At 41.4% G+C, this 22,863-nt stretch overlaps 1 protein-coding gene across 2 annotated transcripts in view; it reads right to left on the reverse strand.

The window, feature by feature from the left end:
• Positions 1 to 1,198: 1,198 nt before the first annotated feature.
• The window catches only part of itga11a (integrin, alpha 11a), a 110,831-nt gene continuing 89,166 nt past the window's right edge, over positions 1,199 to 22,863 (reverse strand). For both annotated transcript variants that reach the window (XM_033625262.2, XM_033625189.2), the window contains exons 18-30: positions 21,683 to 21,793; positions 21,447 to 21,532; positions 21,121 to 21,331; positions 20,503 to 20,601; positions 13,245 to 13,321; positions 12,850 to 12,933; positions 12,497 to 12,587; positions 12,227 to 12,340; positions 10,566 to 10,649; positions 10,353 to 10,463; positions 10,064 to 10,159; positions 9,009 to 9,122; positions 1,199 to 3,146 (exon numbers count right to left, since the gene is read on the reverse strand). In XM_033625262.2, the coding sequence (XP_033481153.1) occupies positions 3,069 to 3,146; positions 9,009 to 9,122; positions 10,064 to 10,159; positions 10,353 to 10,463; positions 10,566 to 10,649; positions 12,227 to 12,340; positions 12,497 to 12,587; positions 12,850 to 12,933; positions 13,245 to 13,321; positions 20,503 to 20,601; positions 21,121 to 21,331; positions 21,447 to 21,532; positions 21,683 to 21,793 (1,356 nt within the window). In that variant the 3' untranslated portion in view covers positions 1,199 to 3,068. The remainder of the gene's footprint in view (positions 3,147 to 9,008; positions 9,123 to 10,063; positions 10,160 to 10,352; positions 10,464 to 10,565; positions 10,650 to 12,226; positions 12,341 to 12,496; positions 12,588 to 12,849; positions 12,934 to 13,244; positions 13,322 to 20,502; positions 20,602 to 21,120; positions 21,332 to 21,446; positions 21,533 to 21,682; positions 21,794 to 22,863) is intronic.

Below are 22,863 nucleotides of genomic sequence, written 5' to 3' on the forward strand. Positions count from 1 at the left end.
ACTGAAGTCAGAAGGACAACTTCCCAACTCAGGACTTTTTGAGGAGCATGTGAATGCAGCATACCGTTTCATTTACACCAGAAGGTTAAAGGGCCCCATACACACTTAATATGTTCACGTTGTGTCTGCTCACTAGTTATGTTAGTGGTTGTGTCAATACAGCTGGAGAAATTACTGTCAGCAGAATTCAACATGTCTCCCCCATAGGGGAAAACAGTGGATGGTCACACAACACTTTGTCCAACTTGTCTTAAAATTGCTCGCTGTCACAGGTACAACCACCACATTCAGATCAGATCACATTGCGTCTTGGTGGTCGTTTACACTTAGGGTGCTTTCAGACCTAGAGTTGTCTTGCTTTGGTCTGAATCAGGGACCAATTTTGTTACACAATTGCTTAGAGTTGGTTCGTGTTCTCGCGGCAGCATTTACAAGCGGACCAGATCAAATGCCTTGTGTGAGAAAGCTGCTCTGGATTGGTCAGAATTTCCAAAACTGAAAAATCCAGGAAGTAAACAAAACGATGAAGAAGAGTACACTTGCAAGATAAATGTGACACTTTCTAATGTCACAATGGAGGGACAACTACGCAGGTTGATTTTAGCGCTGCTCATCGTGGACTATATTGCTGTCATTGTTCATTTTAGTCAAACCATACAATTTGAAAACGAGGCGCGGCTCCAACTAGAAAACAATGTTTAACCCAAACAATGTGTCATGTGACTGCAGTTGGTTCAGATCCAGGTCGGAACACCTTCTCACTACAAACGAACCGCATCAGAGTTTGTTTGTAACCGGACCGAGACCACCTCTTCAAGAAGGTCTCGGCCCAGTTGTTTTGGTTCACACCTGCCCAAACGAACCGCACTTAGGGGGCAAACAAACTTGAGTTCTATTGAACCGAACCAAACAGGGCAGGTGTAAAAGCACCCCTATATTTAGGGCTGTCCACTTGTGATAGGATTACCCAAGACACAGTTTAATACCAGGTATAAACAGGGCCAACATTTCAACCAAAACATAATGAAATAATATTGCCTACTGCAGCTTTTAATTATCTTCACTCTTGATCTCTCCCTCCATAACCGTAGCCTCTCTCTGATTAATTGACATGATTTAAATAAACAACACTCTTGTTTCCTCGGGGCTCCTTCCCACAGCTGAAACTCCTCAGGCGTTCATTAAAAAGACATTCACAGACATATACAATGTTTTATTTGTAGGCATATTACAGCTCTTCTCATCAACACAGGACAAACTGACATTCGTTGGTAACACCAGGAGGGTGCTGACATACTGTAAGCAATGTGCATTTACCGGACTCATCTTTATGGCATCTGATCGTCATTTAGTTACAGTTACTCATCAGAATTAATTTGTTGATATCCATGTTGCCTGCAATACTTTATGCACATCCTTTTGCTCTGATGCAGTGCACGTTAAAAGGCATGCAACGTCTCGTAACAGGTTCAGTAACACAAAGCCTTGTTGCTTAAGTTACAAAGTAATGCCATAAACCACGTGGAAAAATACTGAAAACCATTATAATATTTGAAAGGGTATAAAAAGGTACATGACTATTTACAAAATTCAAGTTAATTTTGTACAAAGTAAAAGTGCATCAAATGGTTAATGTTTTCCAGGATGAACATATTAAAAAGAAAAAGGAGTGAACTCCTAAGAGCGGATGCAGGTTTAGAAGTTTCTCTGTAGAAAAAAAATTAAGAAACATCGCTGTAAAGGCCCGACACACCAAACTGACATCAAAGAGCAAGTGGAGACAATGTTGCTTGTGTCTCAGCCAAAAAGTTGCTCTGAACACACTGCAAAAACGACAACGGCCAACTTGCGCGAAAGTTCTGCACGTGCATGAGAGGACATAACTTCATGTCAGCAGGCGGCGGTAGTCTGCATTTGTCATTCAAAAAGGGAAACTGGAAGGCCGACAGGACGGATTCAAGATGCTAGTTAGCCAGTTAGCACATTAACTACACAACCCAATGTTGACGGAACAAAGGATATTTACGGTGCGCCAGCAAATAACAACACAAACAGTTAGGAACTGTTTCTCCTGAAGAGCTCAATGGCTAAAAATATTACCTTACGTAATATAACAAGTAGGTTTCCTTCTCACACCCTTTTGACTTCTGCCATTTGTTTATTTTCTTCAGTTCTGTTTCTCTTGTCGTGTGCTGTGCGGAACTGCCTATCAGAGTGATTTTACCCAACGTCGAGCTATGATGCTCTGATGCTGATTCAACATGCTGAATCAGCTGAGGAAAAGCTGACACCCTAGCACCAACGACATGGGACACACTGCAGAAACTAGCACAGCAGTTGCCCACAAACGGCCCGACAGTGACCAGCGGTTGACCGTCGGCTTGGTGTGTCAGGGTTCTTAGATAAACATGAACCTTCTTTGTACTCTGGCGACTTTAGTTCAGTTTAGTTTCTTCATAAATTATTATGCAAGTGAGCTGAACATGTTGCAGATAAAAATCTTTTAAACATCGAATTCAATATACAGTATAGTAACTTTACATTTGCGGTAGCTTTTGGGTGGCAAGTCACCCTTGAGGTTCTTCATGTATTTCAAAATTTACCATAAGAGTTAATAAATACACATCAGGAAGAGACAAAAAAAATGATTGGCTAACGCTTGCCTCAAGGGCAAATTGTGGCCTGAAATTCTTGGGACAGATCGATCAAAGCTCGCTCTGTTCTTCTTTTCAAACGGCCGGGAAAAGCACCAGCCTGAAGCCAAGAAAACGACAGCTCAAAGATCTGTGGAAGGTACGACACTGGAGGGCGGTGAATACATAGACAAAGAAGGCCCTAATGTCGCAACAGTGCAGGAATGCTAAGTGAGTGTGACAGTGCTGACTCTTGGGGGTCAGGGGTCGTGGCGTGGGACAAATCCAGTGCACTGAACAAGCCTTGCTTCAGCGGTCATGCGGAGCTGTCGATGCGGTGCCACTGTGGTGTTGGGGAGCAGGGGGGAGGTGGGTTGGTCCCTGAGTGTCGGGTCCCCTGTGGAAAAGGCGTCTGCTGGGGGCCCTCAGCCTGCGTTACCGCTCTTCGGCCACTTTCCCGTTTGCCCCCTGCTCGTCCTCGTCTCTCCGTTTCTGCCTCCTGAAGAAGCCGAGCTGGGAGGGAGAGAAACACATACAGACATCAGACATGAAGCTCAAACTAACAACAGAAGACTGTCTGTCCTTCACCATGAGCTCAAAATAATCTGAATTTAAGGTCCACTTGGTTGCTTTTTTTCCCAGAGAAAAGAGTTCAACTACGTCTTAGGCTGCATTCACATTACAGGACTTCATGTTCAGTTTGGATTATTTCCCAAGATCCAGTCTTTCTGATGTCTGAAGCAACCAATATCTGACATCAGTGTGAACTGATCTCTGCCCTGAAACACCTCACATGCATCCAGTAACATCACACACATGGAAGAGCAACAAAAAACATCACAATTGTGAAACTGGCATTTGTGGAAAAATAGATGTAACGATGTGCTGCTGGTTGGGAGAGTGTGTAGCATATTTTTGGACCCAATGAGCAATGGGCATTTGTTTTCAGGATATTGGGCTGACGTACAAAAGGGCTTTCAGTCCATTAGCAGCTATTCCTGGTAGTTGTGTGGGGAGAGAGGTGTGGGTGCAGCCAGGAGAGGAGCCAGGAGTGGTGGGGCGGGATGTGGAGGGATCACGGAGGAACAGTTCTTCCAAACCCTTAGGATGTCCAGGGCAACCTGTTTATATCTCTGTTGGCGCCTAATGACAATGCTATCAGGGCTGTTCCCATAAGAAATGGTCTGACATTCGGGCTCTATTGACTGGCAGCAGCGGTACAGCTGCAGCAGTCTTCTGTAGTTTCAATGAACTGCTCCGACACTGTATGTGAGTAATCTGCAGTTCATTCTTTCATTTTTCGTAACCTCTTATCCTGTTGGGGATCACAGGGGGGCTGGAGCCTATCCCAGCTGACATTGGGTGAGAGGTGGGGTTCACCCTGGACAGGTCACCAGACTATCACAGGGCTGACACATAGAGACAGACAACCATTCACACTCACATTCACACCTACGGACAATTTAGAGTCACCAGTTAACCTGCATGTCTTTGGACTGTGGGAGGAAGCTGGAGTACCTGGAGGAAACCCACACTGACACAGGGAGAACATGCAAACTCCACACAGAAGGGCTCCCCCACCCTGGATGTATCGGGAAAATAAACCTGAATTCTGATGTCACTGTTCTCACAGCTGATTTAGGACCACATATGGAAGTAGCCCAGATCTGATTTGAAAAAACGGGATGTGAATGTGTCCACACTACTCTACTAAAAGTCGGATCTGTTTTCACATGAGAGCAAAAAAAAGTCCAATGTGGGCAACACCTGCTTGTACTGTGACTGTAGCCTGACAGTTTTAAGCCTAGTCCACATGAGCACGGGTATTTTTAAAACCGAACTTTTTTGGACTCCAGTTTTTAAAAAATCTGCGTCCATACAAGTGGTGTAACAAAAATACCTCCGTCCACATGACACCGCAAATTCCACTATCAAGCAATGTAATACACATGCCAAAGCAGTAGGTGGCGATATAACTCCTAACTGTAAGGCCATTGTAGCCAATCAGAAGGCAGTAAAACGTCATTATGGAAAAAACAACAACGTTAGTTGTATGATACAGCCACAAAGTGCTGATGGGCTGCTAAATAGCAGCAGTATTTTGTATAGGTCCATCCTCAAATCGTCTCTCGCACACACTGGATCGGGTAATAACACAGCTGTTTTCTGTTTACGTTGCACACTGTGATGTCATACAATGGAGACGAAACAAAATAACTGCGGTTATCCTGTCCACACATGACTGCTGACACCGGACTTTTCCAAAAAGTTCACCCTGGACCCTGGTTACAAATAACTCCGGTTACAGGGGCCCAAAACTGCAGTTACGTGTGGATGAAAGGCCAAACTGTGAGCAAAGAGTCACGGTTTTATAAATACCCGCGCTGGTGTGGACAGCCTCTTGAATTAATGAATGGAGCTGGCTCAGCTGTAATCAGGCCACCTGAGAGGGGAGTATGGGTCAAGTGATAAGAACACACAACCACTTAATTATCATCTGACCTGTGTTAATGTGTCGCACTTAATTCATGCGATGACACCTAAGACAAGGTTGACAGCTCTAAAAATGTCAGTAAGTTGACCTTGAGTTGTAATTTTTTTCTACAAACATAAAGTTGCATTTACAGCTTCAGAGCCGAACACAGTGAAGATGCATTCAGCTGATATGTCAACTATAAAATCCAAATCTTCTGGTACATTTGATTGATTAATTTTGTTGCCTGCTCAGAGCCTGCAGAGCCACACAGGTGTTTCCAGTTACTCTCACTGATTAGGCTCCTGCTCAAGTGGTGTGAAGATAAAAGTGTCATTTGTAAAACCCACACAGGTGCAACAAGCTACCAGGAGAGTGAGGGAGATGTCAGTCAAACTGTGTGGGTGCTTTTCATCATGCCAACGTGTCTCCTTGCTAGAGCTTTCATTCTCTGCACGAACCTGATCAGGCCTGACCCAACCCACTGGGTCTGGACTATAATTTTTTGAAAATGTCCCTGGGATTGACTTTAGTTTCTTTTAGTTTGTGATGAATGCTTTTTTCTTACAGTGGAAATTCGTGTTTTTAATCTGGCTCGGGCCCAAAACTGCTGCCATGGTTTGGTCTCAGTCGGGCTTGGACAGAAACTAAGTAAGTTCATGCATGGTCGGGCACGACCAAAAGCTCTACTGCTTCCTTCCCTCACGTCTTTGCTCCTCCCAGCAGGGATGTGAGAGAGAAATGCGAGGAAGAGATACGTAGGACACACATGTTCCCTCGCTCTAGGCTCCTCCAGAGGCCTCCTCTCTCCTCGCCTCCTCAAGATGCATTTAAGAAATTGGAAGATCCTTCGTAATGGCGGAGGGGGAATGATTTCAGGGTCACAGGAAGAGAGAGGATGTGAGGAAGCGTATGTTAGCATAATGAAAAACCCACACACTGCCCACACACGCGAGATGTTTACCATGAGTATTTGCAGCTGTTTAAAAGGCCAGACTATGCTTAATGTTGTTCTAATGCATTTGCCTTATAAAAAAAAGATTTTTTTTTTTTTAAATCAAAGGACAAACATCAGAGGAGGCCAATGATGTCATGTGAACATGAACAAATCTATCCCAGAGCTTTGCCCCAGAGAAAAGCGTGACGCTGTTTATGATCTTTGTCCCCTGGAGTTACAGTAAGTGTTTCAGTCAATGGCTTCTGTGTTGACCATGAATGTTATTGACTCTTTGCCCTTTTACTTCAAAATAAGGTTCTACATTCAGTTTAGTGGTGCCATTATTTCTCCAACTAGAAAACTTGCACATGTCCGGAACTCACGTGGTTCAGCTGTTCTTGTTTTATTCTCTCGAGAGAGTTATAAAGTGGACAACACATTTTTCTTTCCAAGATAAATGGCAAAATATGAAATTATAATTGTCCTCGGTTATATAAACATGTTTTTTTACCGAAATGATGGGATCGTCTGTCAATTAATACAGTGTCTTCTGATTGCCTGGGCACTATGTTTGACAGTATCTACTCTACACACTTACCTCAAAAGCTTTTGCTTTTTGTGTGTGCAGGGCAGAACAGTTTGCAAGACAGATTCATCACACATGTACAAAGTATAGATGTGTATTCTGAATACAACTCACTATCACTACCAGTGAGGTCAAATTTTTTTTCCTGAGTCTTGAAAGTGTGCATAAATGTTCAATTAACTCCAGACACAATCTGAAGCAATTTAAAACAGTGCATTTGCTCTACTATTTCAAAGACAGATTGCATAATATTTTCCCTGATGTTTCCTCCCTCTGTAGCAGGTGTTAAGAGGCAGACGGGACATCAACACATTCTCTTTGGGCATGTTAGAAATTGTTTACTTATTGGAAGAGTGTATTTGAATGTTTCTCTGATGCCTTTGAGAAGAAATGGGAACTTCACCCACTAGTTGCTGTCATCTGTGCCACGAGTGTTGCCTTTGGTAAACAAGTATGAAACTCAGGCCGTTTCATTTGGTGTGGCTGTGGCAAGGAAACTTATTCTACTTATGTGGAAGACAGACGGTGCACCAACATAAGATATGTGGAAAAGAGAGCTGATGAATGTACTGTACTCAGAAAGGTTACAGTTTTCTAATCAGAATAAGATTTAAATATCTGTCAGAATTTGGAGTAAAGATAGTGAATTGTAATGTTCTAACTGAGTAGCCATATACCCTGTATCGCTGTGTATATGTATTTTATTTTACTAGTAATGTTGAAGTCCTAGGACTTGGTTTTTGTACAACTCTCAGTCAGCTCATGGTGCTTTCAGTCATTATGGTCCTACTCTCTGGAATTATCTTCCACATGACCTACGGTCTGCTACAACAGTGTTCTCTTTTCACAAGTTTTTAGTTTGGTTTTTAAGTGTATTTTTATTTGTTTTAGGAATTAATATCATCATTGTCATTATCTCCCATTTTAAGAAAAATGATATCAACAGTACCCTCTTATTTTGTTTGTTTTTATCATGTCCTGATTGTTTAATACATGTGTAATACTTTATTATCTTACATATCTATCTACATTTCTCTTCTGTCCAATATTGGCCTCCATTGTTGTCCACATTTTCATCTGTGGTCTATTTGTAGTGCTCAAGCTCTGATTTGTAACATAGTGTAGCAATACAGAGACTAATGTTCATGGTTTTTGCTAGAAGTGTGTTGTAAGATTACAAACTGAGTGTAAAGCAGAGAACTTTCATCCACTTGGTAAATGTATCAGCTACAAGTGTTAATGGGTTCAGAGATGGTGCTTCAAGAATCGCTGTTAGTGTGTCGCATTCAGAAAATGCTGTAATATAACTGTCAGATTTGACCTGTCTGGCCCAATTCCAATCCGATCCCTTACAGACTCACTGACTTAGAGGCGCGTTCACGTGAAGTGCGTGAGTGTGTGAGGGCTGTCCCATTGTCAAATCGTCAAGTCAGTGAGTCAGTGAGTGAGCCCTTTATGCCCCCTTACCGTAGGACAGCATCGATGCGGACTTCTTTGTGTGTGGAATATATGCTGACAATAACCGATAAATGATCACGCCCAAAGCCGCCAGTGTCAACAACATTTTGTAGACAGGGGGATAAGTGCTGTCCCATTCCTATTTGTAGCATCCGGAGCCCTTTCAGACTCTCACACTCAATCACTTACAGCTGACGTCAGTTAAGTCAGTGAGGGTTCAGGGCTTGAGTCTTTAGGGGCCGGATTGGAATTGGGCCTCTCTCTGTCTACAGACATTATTTTGTTGTCTACCAGAGGGTGGCAGCATATCCCCACTCTGAAGAACTGCTGTGACTATAGTTAAGGTTTAAAAGAGCCTCTGAAGAATTCAGATAACTTCATCCATTCATCTTCTAACCGCTTCATCCCCTTGAGGGTCGCGGGGCGGCTGGAGCCTATCCCAGCTGACATTGGGTGAGAGGCAGGGTACACCCTGGACAGGTCGCCAGACTATCACAGGGCTGACACATAGAGACCGACAACCATTTATGCTCACATTCACACCTACGGACAATTTAGAGTTATCAATTAACCTGCATGTCTTTGGACTGTGGGAGGAAGCTGGAGTACCCTGAGAAAACCCACGCTGACACGGGTAGAACATGCAAACTCCGCACAGAAGGGCTCCCACACCCGGGATCCAACCGGGGACCCTCTTGCTGTGAGGGGACAGTGCTAACCACCACACCACCGTGCCGCCCAGATGACTTCAGGAGAACAAAATCAACTTGGCCATAGAATAATACGCTATGACCTACTTTAGATAAAAACAGCAGCAGCACTGAGACACACCTGATCTTTGGCAGTCTGAAGTAGTTACCTCTCATAATTCTTTTAAATACATTTAATTTTTAAATACATGTGCAATATATGATGACTTACCTTCCATAAAGCGAGACTGAGCAGGGCTAACAATAAGAGTCCTCCCAGCGTGCTGCCGATGATAATCCAGTTAGGGATTCTGTAATCTCCCTCCTTCCTGATCTCCAATATTATCTGTGGACCAGACCATGTTTGAATCATTCGATTGGAAAATGTATTTTTTTAAATACACACTGAACTCCTAATGTACAAAATATACATATAATACACATACAGTTATATATATAATCATAAATTGAGTACCCAAGGCACAGGCAGTAATAATGCACTCTACCCACACATGATGATGATGATGATGATGATGATGATACTGGATTATAAATAATTGCTGTAGCTATATTCAGCACATGGACACAATATTTTAGACTCCTTCTGTGACTCTAAGAGACATATGTTGAATCAAACATAACTATTTTACAGAAATAGGTCTGAAACAGGACTATAAATGTTCTTTCCTTACATGTATATTTAAAGGAAGACTTGCCGCACAGATCAGAACCAGATTTACCACAAAATCCGTTCCTCTTGTTACACTAATAATACATTTACGTCAGCTGAAAGAAATCAGTATGCACTGGCCCATAAAAGCAATATGAAGAGAAACTGTATGACTGGTTGTACTGGCCAATAGATGGCAGCAAAGATTAGTGTATGAGTCCAGACTTTAACATGTTGTGCCGCTGGTCCTTTCGGTCCCTAAGCACCACACAGCACGTGTGCTCCAATACCAACCTTTACTGTCTGATCCTACACTGCCTCACTCTCACAGAGCTGTGCTCAACTGCAGCAGAGCCCACTGATATCTGTGTAACTGCAGCAGAATATGCTCCTGTTCAGTGTTACATGTTTTATACTATTTTAACACTTCCAGTCCATTTAAATACATTTTAAAACACTGATTTCTTTGAGCACAGAACACTGTATTCACACATGGAGCGGATAAAAATCAGAGAAAGTCTAAATCTGATCAAATTATGATGCTATTATGAGCTCAGATTTAAGTCAGGTCAAACCCGGGACAGAGCCACTTTACAGTATTAGTGTTGTTGACTCACATGTCTGACAGGCCTCTCTTCATGTAAAAACATGGGGCTGGAGGAGGGGAGCTCCACCGATGCACTGGTTCCCAGTTCCAGGATTTTAAACTTCAGCTGGAGAGGAAATCAAAACATGCTGCCAGTTTTCACAAACACATCACACAGCTGAAAGACTACAAAGCTGTCATCACTGCGGAGGCAGAGCAGAGTAACAGCGAGATGAATAAAGCACTCGCATGCATTTGTGTTATTATAAAGCCAGGGATTTCCAGCTTTATGCGTGCATGTTATAGGGTTTTATACTCACTGCGTGTAAGGTATCTATTCTTAGTGCTCCTGTGATTCTGACTGCGATTTCTCTGTAGGAGGCCACATTGACGATGCACTGGATTGGCAGAGTGAGCGTGTTGGATCGGTTCTGTGAGAAGAAACCAGACATGAGCCTCAAAGTGATGAAAAGCTACAGAGGGTGGAAATAAAAATATTATTTGGGGTTGAATTTGGTTGGTTTTTACTTTACCAAGCGAGAGAAGCGTGTAAGGTCCTCAGGTGCCGCCCTGCTCTGCGCCACGTGCTGAGGTGGTAAACAGCGCGTACCATCTCTCTGAGGTGGGACATAAGAGTTAAAATATCTGTTAGTATGTTACAGCTTTATGTCTGCAGAAACAGACTGAAATAATATTCTGATAGGTTGACAGTGTTACATAATAACCAAGAATGAACATGGCTCTGTAACTGAAGGACTAGTTTAACACTGTGGAAGATATCAGAAGATCCATACAGATCTCCATGTCTGTATGTTAAGCACAGAGCTGAGGTCAGGACCTGGTTATCCTAGCTTAGCATAAAGACTGAATGTAAAGGGGAGCTACATCTCCTTCTGCCGATTTCAACACGGATTTATTAAGTTTCTTTTTTTTTTTTTTTAAATTTCATTTTAATTCTCTCCATATAAACTCCTTGCAGTAGTGTAGTGGTGGTTCAGTGGGCACCAGAGAGCTTTTGTTGTTTTGACATGACAATGATACAGCGTGTTTTGGGGCTCGCGTGATGTCGGATAACTGTCCCATCTCCACCAGGCCTATGCCACAGGCCAACACTGCTTACAAGCACTTGTAAAGCTGTCTTACTTATAAATAAGCCTGTTTCCAAAACTGTTAAAATATTTATTTAGGAGGGTACTAAATCATGAAGTGCCAATATTCTTTCAAAAGTTCACTCCTGTTCTTCAGCTTCACTGGCTCCCAGTAAACACCCCATTGACTTTAAGATCTTACTCCTCACCCACAACCTCGTTCCTCTGTACCTGTCCCAGCTCTTGCACATCCACACCCCCACCTGCACTCTCAGGTCTTCCTCTTCCATCCACCTCACTGTCCTGCCCCTCCGCCTGACCACCATGAGGCCTTCCAGCCACTCCACCCCCTGCCTGTGGACCTCCCTTTCATCTGACATTTGTAGCATCAACTCTCTCTCCACTTTCAAATCCTGTCTTAAAACTCATCTCTTTAACATTGCCTATTCAATTGACTCCCGTCCGTCTAGTCACGCACAACAACAACAACAACAACAACACTCCTCACGAATCTAAGTAAACAGGGTGCACATTTAACAACAGCAAAACTACATCAAAACATCCGTTTACAACTCTCAAACAACTCTTGCACCATAATCCAAGTCTCATTTATCCAGCCACATGCTCAGTACTTCCAAAACACGTGCATTTCCACTTCAACGTTACAATATAAAACAATTCCGCCTATGAATAAGCGCACTGCTCTGGTTAAGCAGAGTTCAAATGTGTGTTCAAAATGCATTCAGGCACACTACTCCTCCGTGCATGAGGCTGTTTGTACTGATGTGTTTTAAATTACAAGGTTTTAGTTCTGAGCATACGACTGGATAAATGAGACTTGGATTATACTGCACGAGTTGTGTGAGAGTTTGTAAACGAGTGTTTTGATATAGTTTTGCTGTGATTAAATGTGGATACTGGTTGCTTGAATTCATGAAGATTGTTTTCTGGATTCTCTGATCACAATAGAGGCATATGAGACAAACAAAAGTTCTTAATAAAGAATTTAAGGAAACATGCAGTGAATAACTGACATACAAGTAATAACTTTGTAGGTGAAGTGTTCCTTTAAATCAAGCAGCCTAACTTTGAGGTTCCACACTCACCTGGTCGATATAGAAGTCAGATATCTGCAGGAGTTGGTTCCCATTTTTCGTCATTTCTGGGATTTCAATGTTCAGCTGCAGATTCTTTACTGGAAAGTAGCCAAGGTTCTGGATCTGGGAGACAACAAGGAGTAAACTGTGTCAATTATTTCCAAGTCCCCTGTGACCCTCGAAAGTACAAGCAGATATAGCTAATGGATGGATAGATTTCCAAGCTTTCCTGTACAGTGAACTAAAGTAACAGTGATGATGATGATGCTCGTCTCTCACCTGGAAAGTGAAGTTGAAAGGAGGGCCTATGACTCCGGGCTCCTCCAGCGACAGCTCTGATTTGATGTCATACCGCGTTGGATTTGAATCCCTTTTGAATTAAAATACAATAAACACAAACAAGAAACATGTGAAAAAGCATTATTTTCCTTTTATGTGGGCTTTAAAGCATATTTTGTATGTTGCGTAGCTGAATACATGATAATAAAGACCCAATTCCAGCTTTCAGCTATTTTCCCACACTGATATTAATCTGCATTTTCCAGATGCCATTGAATCACTCACTTCAACTAATTACTTCAAGAGCCTCAGCAACATGTGTTGTTTGGTAAGACGTTCAGAGATTGACAAACCTAGTGAAGAGAAGGTCTGCCTCGTACTTCAATGAGTAATAGATATCATTGAAATTGTCAGCCGTGCTCATTTCCTCGCCATCGCTGTGGAGAGAACGAGACAAAAATATTCAAAGAACGTAAGTGATGATGTTACAGCAGGACACACCAGTTGAAATATTTATCCTTGTAGCTCAGCTGTGGTTGCAGCTTTTTATCTTATCTTGAGCTCGCCACATGGTCTGTGCTGTGGGAGTGATGCCTGGTTGTTATTTTTATGGATGTCTTAGTTGACTGTGAGCATCAGTGAGGACACAGAGGACAGTTCAGGACAGACTTCTCTCCATGCAAATAGGAAATTACACAGTTGTCAATCATTATAAAATACAGATGAGGGTTTAAATTGGTGTTTGCACCTTCTGGCCTCCAGGATGACTCTGACATGTTCGAAGAAGACAGTGCGACTGAACTCAAACTCCAGGCGAAACGACACCTGCACAGAGGAGAAAAGAGTTTAAAGGATTAAACCAGTTTTAGCAGTTTATCATCATTACATTTTTATAATTACAAACACTAAATACACGGGTTAGAAGCTTTTTTTTTTTACTTTATAAGCTACTGTATATACTCTCTCCAACAGTAAAGGCCCTCTATTATGGATTAAGGAGTAAAGCCTGCAATAACCTGCTGTAAGTCCCGCGCTTTGACCTCAGGCAGAGAGGCTGCTCAGTTGGTGCTGCTTAAAGAGAGCCAGGGAATTTCCCCTTAGCTGAGGACAATGCAGTAAATACAGATCATCATGACTTCACACACACACACACGCACGCAAACATACTGTGCGACCACCACTTAGAGTCAGAATCAGGGCAAAATATAAAACCAGAAGCAGAAAAGAGAAGAGAAAAGACAGAGAGAGACAAAATAGAAAATAGATGTGAGGATGTAAGAAGATGGAAATCATTAGAGGAAATCTAAACATTACACTGAGGGAGAACCCAAATCTGGAGAGGAGAGGAGCATTGATTGGCAGTAGAGAGCAGACGGAGCTGACCATTGTTTACAGTCCTTCATGCCGTAATGAAATCCTGACGGACTCCGTCTGACCAAAGAAGAATGCCTAACAAGGTTTACTGAAGCTTCCCTCCTCCCTATAGAGTGACTCATTGTTGACAGACCACAGATACAGAACATACATACGAACATAATGACCTATTTTCAGTGGTGGAAAGTGAGTAAGTACGTTTGGATGAGTGCTGTACTTTAAGGAGCAGTTTTTATTGAGAGCTGAATTATCCACAGAGGTCTCTTCCTCTCCAAAACAAATGGACCAGGTGCTTTAAACCATAAAAACATTGAATAAATCATGTTGGTGAAGATTTTCGGTGATCTAGATCATGGTAATGTTAAGCGCTACATCTTAATATAGCACTTAAGACTCAGTTCTGAAAAACTGAAGAAGCCTCTTGGACGAGAGGTGAAACATCCTCAAGTCCAGTTGCCTACGATATAGCACATTAGATTGAATAAAACAGTTTCATGGTAAAAAATCAATGTCTGTTTGTAATGCAGCTAGATGTAACCTTCCACAGTGTTATGATACGCCACTGGTCGGCCAGAGGTGGATGGGTCCAACAAACCTTGGACTTTAAACCGGGAGTCCAGTGTTCTTCCCGAATGTAGAGCCAAATCCTGATGTTTTTTCACACCTAGCAGTAATATGTAGATGTGAAAGGCCCCTGACAAGGCAGCAAAATGTGACAACTTGGGATGAGAATGTGTTGGAATGGCCCTATGTGGAACAAATGTTTGGTTTGTCCATTATGGGCTACTATAGAAACATGGCAGTGCAACATGCTAATCTGCTTGGATGAAAAACCTGCTCCCTATGTAAATATAAACTACAGTTTAATTCATTATGTGATCTCATTCTAATGAAAACACGATTCTCATTTTCAGATGATTATATACTAAACAAAACATTCTTATTGTGTTTTATTCAATTTCTGCCAATATTTCAACCTAAATCCTACACACTGGACCTTAAAGTTTAATTTAAAGGTACTTTTTAAGGTATTTTCTGCCACTCCATACATGTACTCCTCTACATCTTGAGAGGGAAATACTGTACTTTTCACTCGACTACGTTTATTTTACAGCTGGAGTTACAGGTTATTTTTCAGTTGAAGATTTTACATTAAAAAGATTTGATAAGATTATAAAAATCAACATATTGTGATAGGGACAGATACCCCCAAACCAAAAATACACAATCAGTCTAGACTGTTTTGGTGAGAGTTGCTGATTGTTGGAGATATCGGCTGTAGAGATGTCTGCCTTACCTCCAGTATAATGAAACTAGATGACACTCAGCTTGTGGTGTTCCAAGTGCCAAAAAAATCCATTTAAAAAAAACTTGCCAGCAATGTCTCTTTCTTCCCAGTAACTCAAGATAACCTACAGACCTTGTCGTGAGCAGTTTCATGTAGGAACTATTTTCTTTCTATCAAACTACACCTGCCAACTGTATCCACACACAGAAGGAGGCGTGCATCTACTGCTAGCTCACCTAGCATCACTGAGCTAGCTAACATTACAGCTCAGGTAAGGAGGACGGCATTAATGTTTATGTGCCCTCACAAGATTGAGCCTCTCGCGATGAGTAGATGCACGCTTACTTGTTGTTGATATAGTGGGTGTAGTTTGGTAGAGAGAAAATAGTTCCTACATAAAAGTGATCTCAACAAGGTCTGTGGATTATCTTGAGTAACTGGGTCATGATTTCTGGAAAGAGACATTGTTGTTGAGGTTTTCAAATGTATTTTTTTGGCACTTTGAGCACCATAAACCAGGTTCCACTTCCATTATATTGGAGAAATGGCAGATATCCCTACGGCCGATATGTCCAACACTCTGAAACTTACACCAAAACTATCTTAACTAATAAAACCGCACAACAGGTGAGAGGACACATATGTATTTTTGATTTTTAGGTGAACTGTCCCTTTACGTTGTGGTAAGCAGATCCGTCACAGAGAGCTTTCAGATATTTTCATTTAAATAATTGTTTCAGAGAGGTAAAAAAGAATGGGTACTTTTACTTTTGATTTCTTAATCAATTTTGTTTATCATACTTAAATTTGTGATGGAGTGTTTTTACACAGCTGTATTGTTACTTTTGCTTCAGTAAAGTATCTGGGTGCTTCTTTCTCTGCTGCCTTTTTCCATAAAATCTCATCCTATTAGTGGAAAATGCCCCTTTGTTTTTGTTTTGTTTTTGTTGTGAACGTCCTAGAAAAATCCATTTCTTTATCCATTTTCAAAGTAATTGGATGAATCCATGTTGATGGTAATTTAGAGGAAAAGTCAGATAAAAACACAAAACACACACATAAGAATGCACAGACACACACATGCATGCAAGCAGTATGGGTTTGGAAGACATCATTGTCCCGTGGCTAGAGGACGTTCGTGCGCCAGCATAGTTGAACATGGAAATTCAGACGGAGCATGAAGCTCTCCTTCCTCCTCTGGGGTTGCTGTAGTCCACCCACATCCCTGAGCCACATCCACTGTCAATCATCAAACAATTAATTTGCAATAACTAGTGTTCCTTGTCTCTAAGTACACCCACGAGAAACAAAAGCACATTCGTCACCACCAAGGTATGATCTTGAGACCTCCCTGTGCTGCAGCAGTAGTTGAGTTTACATGCTAGTTTTACACAGGTCAGAAGCAACCGGAAAACTCAAAACAAGAGTGATAACTTGCTGTTTTTAAAAACCTTGCCCTGAGGTTCCTACTTTTCTTTGGCTAAACAGCGGTTTCGGGCAGGCTTGGCAGCAGCGCTGGTGTACAATCAGTCTTGTTTAACTGTGTGCCACATTTTTAAAGGCTCCCGACCAGAGCAGATCAGCCTTGTGGCTCTGGATGCTTTTCAGGCCGAATGAGTGGGTATGAATCACTCGGTGAGATTTTAAAGGGTGACCTCTTGGTTCAGTTGTTGGGGAGCGTTACAGAGAAATGCGGTGATATTTTCGTTGCCCCGGAGATGGACTATTGTTTGTGATAATGACGTGGTTAGGACATCTCATGAACTCTCTCAATCACCTTCATTACTTCATTCCTACAGTATTTGTCAGCAGATTTTGTGTCAGTGAGAGCGACTATTGTTCAGACATCAACGCGAAAAACGGCTTACGTATAATCTGCTCACTGTTTAATAGCTTTTAATTGCACTGCGCGATGTGCCATCAGTGTCATCCCTATCGAAGTTAATTCAAACATCACCCTCTTAAATATAAAACTTGATGCCTTGCTGTAAAATTCACTGGAGTCTCATAAATATCGCTGACATTACAAGCCTGTGGAAAGGCTTGGCTACAGCAGAACTGAACGTGAGAATCAGGAACAGATGAGAGAAAGAAAATGCTCAGTATCTTCCTCTCAGTCTCACCTGGTGCCCTGGGCTAAAGTGGAGAGAAAATGTTCTTAATGGCAAAGGAAGAACGTTCTTCACTCCTGTTTACTCTGTTGCTAAGATGCATCCTGATAATAACTTCATAACAACCAAATGGGATGCTGATTTAAATTGTTACAGTCTATAGAGGAAGAAGGTATTGCTTGACTGATTTTTATGTCTGAATGAGGGACATTTACTTTAACCTTTCAGAAAATTATTTCAGAACACGCAAAGTCACTTTCAGACGACTGTGGGAGCCACAGGACTCACATATGTTATGGCTTGTGTCCCAGAAATTCTTCACACTGTAGGTTTTCAGTTTCATTACTATGTTTTTGTGCCAGTGACACTGTGTCCTCTGTCTTACAGGAATGTAAGAATTAAAGATAAAAAATGACCTTGGGAACACATAAAACATAAACTTAAAGGTGCCATGATGGGACCCAAGTAACTTTGGTCACATTATAACAAGTGATCATACAGAGTTTATGGTCATATATCGCATGACCAAAGTTGGGTCATGGGACAGCAGCTGAGCAAGTTTCATTCACCGATGAAGGTCGTGGGGTATAGCCAAAAGCTCTGGAATAAGCGTGACTGGTTTTATCACATAAAAAACATAATTAAAGAACTGTAAAAACATTCCCAGTTTGGAAGAATGTCACTCGCACTCAAACAGCTTGACAGACTTAAATACCAATACTCTCTCTGGCACACTGCAAAAGGTCTTGACTTCCACTACCACTCCTGTATCAAGCTGGAGAAAAGCGAGGGCTCTCTGAAACTATTTACACACTCTGGAGGCCTTTCTAATTTACTCTAAATCCTTGACACTGATGCCTGATGATGAGGATGGCTGATTGCCCCGCATGCCCTCCCCCCTCCCTGGTGAAATGTTGGCATTGTACATTTCTTAATACCAATTGAGCATAGCGTTAGTTCAGGCAGGACACAATGTCAAGCTCAGCTCAGATCCCAGCTACATCAGCTGATCTCAAACTGATGGAGCAGCTGATTGATGGAAGGGAGTCAGCTGATAGGTCACATGATTCCTTTCTATGCAACCAATTGGCAAATCTCATTCAGGGCACCCTATTTAAACTGCTCTGGCCTGCCTACTGTTGCCTCTACCTCTACAAGCTGCTTTACAACCCGGCTCCAGCCCAGCTCCTCCTTTTCATGCTGTGTCTGACTTATTAATGTCAATTCTGTTTGTCAGTTGATGCTGCTCTGTTCTGTACCCAGGGTGTCTTTGCTGCTGCTTTCTCCGCCTAAGGCTTTCCATGTAGGCGCATGGAAGGGCAGGCTTTCCGACCTTCTGTGCAGAGTTTGCATCTTCTCCCCGTGTTAGTACGTTTTTTTCTCCAGTACTCCAGCTTCCTTCCACAATCCAAAGGCATGCAGGTGACTCTAAATTTGCTGTAGGTGTGAATGTGAGTGTGAATGGCTGTCTGTCTCTATGTGTCAGCCCTGTGATAGTCTGGTGACCTGTCCAGGGTGAACCTTGCCTCTCACCCAATGTCAGCCGGGATAGGCTCCAGCACCCCTGTGACCCCTAACAGGATAAGCGGTTATAGAAAATGAATGAATTCATGTGTTGACTTTAAATGGGGATGGTGGATGGAGTGACATCTAGGTGAGATGGCTGCCAAGCTGCAGACCACTATTTGAGACCAACAGCAGTTGTTTTTAGCGAGCCACTGTGCCACCAATAGGAGGTATTTTAAGCCAAAACACGATCTTTTCTGAACAATAACTGAGTGGTTTTGGTGCCTAAATATAACCAAACGTTAACTGAAGTGCTGTTGAAATGTAAAGAAACAAAGTTCAACATGTCCGGGACATAATAACGTACTAATGCTACATACCAACACACTTTCCGACATTTATTCTGGCCATTGGGTTGTGCTTTAATTAATGACATACATTTATCTATGTATTTAGTTATTTGTTATTATTATTATTATTGTCTCTCTCTCTTTCTTTCTATGCTTTAATTTTTAAGTTTCTCGATAAGGTCTTCTACCAATGGGTCGGACTAATGTGTTTCTATGCATTTTAAATGTTAAAGTGTATAAATAAAGTTGAAAATGAAAAAAAAAAAAAAAAAAGCGTTCAGTGGGTGTATGTGGTAAATAGCAAAATATAAATATGTAGCCATCTTGATTTCTGTGGCTAATGAAAGCATTTTTCCCTTATGTTATTAACACAGTCCACTTTTCTGTTTTTCCTGCTTAATACGGACTTCAACTTGAAGGTCTTCAAGTTTAAAAGCATGTGACCAGTCGGGGAAACTACACCAAGTAATAAAGTGCTTTGTGAGCCCATCCTTTATGCATAGAACTGTAAATAATGTTTAGCCACAGGATATAAACAAAGATATGGATCTTGATCTTAATCTCCAGTGTGTTGTGCTATGTCTTGATAAACTACCGACAGCTTTTTAAACTGATGTAATAACAAGGACATGTTAGATTAAGTCATCTCTATATTGAGGTTGCTTCCTACTCACATTTGTTCTAAAGTTAAATAGAGTCAGACATGTTTTAGTGTCGACACTATACACTTTCATGTCAGACTATAGAAAGAAGGGATCTCACAAACCAGAACTAAACTGGGCTCTTCTGGTTGGCTTGTGGCTTCCACATTAACCAGTGTGGTCTGTCATGGTCATCTAAAGCCTGCAGCATGTGGTCTGAGCCCCTGTGATCTAATATGGACCACGTCAATGTTTTCTCAGTGCTGGAGTAGCAGCACAATGCAGGCTGTGGACATAGACCCAGATTTTTATTTAAGTCAGAAGTGCCGGCATCAAAACTGATTTCTATCATATTTAGGGATCAGTCTGAGAAGTCAAATATGGATGAATATTTTACGGTTGGAAAGATCAACTTCTACATCTGCTTTCTGTTCAGTTGGATAAATATTGAAATGAGCATTCTCACCTAAAACATATGGCCGATTTGGACTTAAAAAACCCGAACACCCGGGAACGAAATGTCAGCTTAATGAAAATGCTCCAGAATCAGTGCAAATCTGCAAAATCTATCATTTTGATTTGACTGTTTTCAACAATCAGCAAGACAGCAAAACTTGACCCAGTTTTTTGTTAGACGATAAACTAATGAAAAAGGTCACAACTCCACACTAAAAGTCCAATTTTTGGCCTTTTAAAGTTGTCAATAATTTCATTGATTCAGAGTGTGATATCTCACCTGAGATTTGGCCCTCATGAACGGAGCACTGACATTGCAGATCTTCTCATGCCTCAGTTTGTCCTCAACGAAACACTCTATTTTGATGTCAGAGTTGTCCTGGATGAAAAAAAAATGAGTTTAGATTTTTAAACCTACAACATTTTACACTCATATAATATACAACAAAAGTCCACATACCGTTGCTGCATTTTCACAAAACAAACAAACAAAATAACTAAAAATAAGGAATCAACATTTTTACAGGTTATCAATGAAGTTCACATATGGCGTCCACATTTTATCATATATGTCTGGCCTCCCTTTGATTTTATAAAATAAATAATCAAGGGGGACATGACTTGACATCTCTGACTTCCACTGAGAAAGGGGCGTAAGAGGCCCTCCAGCTGACAGCAATACATTTTTTTTGCAGCAATAAATGAAGATGACAGAGTTTCCTTTGATAGCAATCACCAACATTTATGTTCCCAAGTAGACAGAGACATTACTCCACTACATCTTTACATAGCAAACTGTTTTGCTGCTATATTAATACTCTGAATTTCATCTAAAGCTCCTTAAATGCAGCATCATGAAAACATATTCTCACTGTGAGTTTGGCTGATGATACTGTACCTTGACTATGAGACTAGAGAAGAGTAGGTTGGGTGTGTAGGTAATATTTAGGCGAGCATTGTAGGCGTTCTCCCCTTTGTTTTCCAATCGGACATCCACCACCATCCTCCTTCTGTTTCCTTCTATGACCCGCAGAGATCCCTCGGCACCTCCTTCACTTAGATGGCGGCAGAAAGCACCACGAGACTGTACAGGCTGCGCACAGAAGTGACTGAGAGGCAGGAAGAGAGAGTGAAATTCCAAGTTATAGCGCAGCCAAGCATCAGTTTTATTTTACTTTAATGTGTAAATACAGTATGTCTGCGTATTCTTGTGTGTGTACCTACTTTCGAGTCATCAGGTCGGTCATACTCTGCAGCGCCAGGTCAGGCATGCAGCGATCATCCTCGTCACAGCCGTTCCAGAAAGGCAGCTGACCAAACAGACAGGCTTTGGTCAAGTTAAAGAAACTACTAATACTTTCCTTTCTATATGTTCTTTGATAGAAACAGATGATAATTCATTAAGTGCATTCTAATGAATTGACTTAAATAACAGGTGCCGCTGTCAGATGGCCTCTCACCTCAGTCCTTACAACAGTAGGCCAGCTTTCATCCAGAACTGGTCCGTTGGCAGGATCCTGTAGCCCCGCTTGTACAGAAAACACGATGGGCCGTGCATAGTCTGTGGTCTCCTAATATAAAACATTAAGTTCAAAGATTAGCCTGTGGATTGACTCATTTATCACTGCACTTTATCTATGGCACTCAAATTTTGTTTTGCTTTCAAAAAGTTTACACAAATGCGCAAAGATACTCAAAAGATTTGATAATAATCTCCTTTTAATGTGCAGTGTGTGCTGGTTTTGACCACTGTGGGAGACCAATATCAATAATGAAGTTTTAAGACTGAGGGAGCTGAGTGAAGTGCAGTATTTTCTGACAAAATGCAATATGTTAAAATTGGACTCTTTATTTAACAAAGAACTACAAACATCCAGTGATTCTGCCACAACTGGATTCTTGTCGAAAAAACAAAACAAAACAAACCCCTGCATTTTAACCTTCACATGATACTGAGGTCCTGTCTACACGCAGACAGATATTTTTGAAAATAGATATTTTCCTCTACGTTTCAGCCTCTCATTCACATGCAAACAGTGTTTTAGGTCACTAAGACACAGATGTTTTTAAACGCCTTCCAAGGTGCAAACTTTTCAAATCTCCGATCACTATGTATCTGTGTGGACATATAAAATGGTCCGTTTGTGTTCTAGTGTGGACGCAGATATTTTGGAAAAATGAAGGTCTTGTGGACAGAATTTGGTCACACTTTACAATAAGGTACACAAAAACAAGTAGTTTCCTCAGTCATTATCAATTAACTGACTATCAACTAATGATTAGCTACTGTATGACATCTGATTGGGCGTTACTCAAGAACTGACCATTAACTGACTGTTAGTTCCTCATTTGCTCCTCATTAGTACCTTGGTAACTACTTATTTTTTGTGTACCTTGTTGTAAAGTGTGACACAGAATTTAGTTTTCAAAACCGAAGGAGAAAAAAATTTCAAAAATATCTATACGTTAAGACAGGGCCTAAACCTTTCCACAGAGTCCCACTTGGAATATATATCTTTCAGCCATCTCGCCTATTCAATGATAGGGTAAAATACAATGTACAGTGGGATACAGTAGTAGTTTTGGGATGTATTATTAATTTACAAAAAAAAAACAACATTAAAGGTAAACTAGTTTACTG

The sequence above is a fragment of the Epinephelus lanceolatus genome, chromosome 2 (genome assembly GCF_041903045.1).
Source record: "Epinephelus lanceolatus isolate andai-2023 chromosome 2, ASM4190304v1, whole genome shotgun sequence".
Classification (NCBI taxonomy): Eukaryota; Metazoa; Chordata; class Actinopteri; order Perciformes; family Serranidae; genus Epinephelus; species Epinephelus lanceolatus.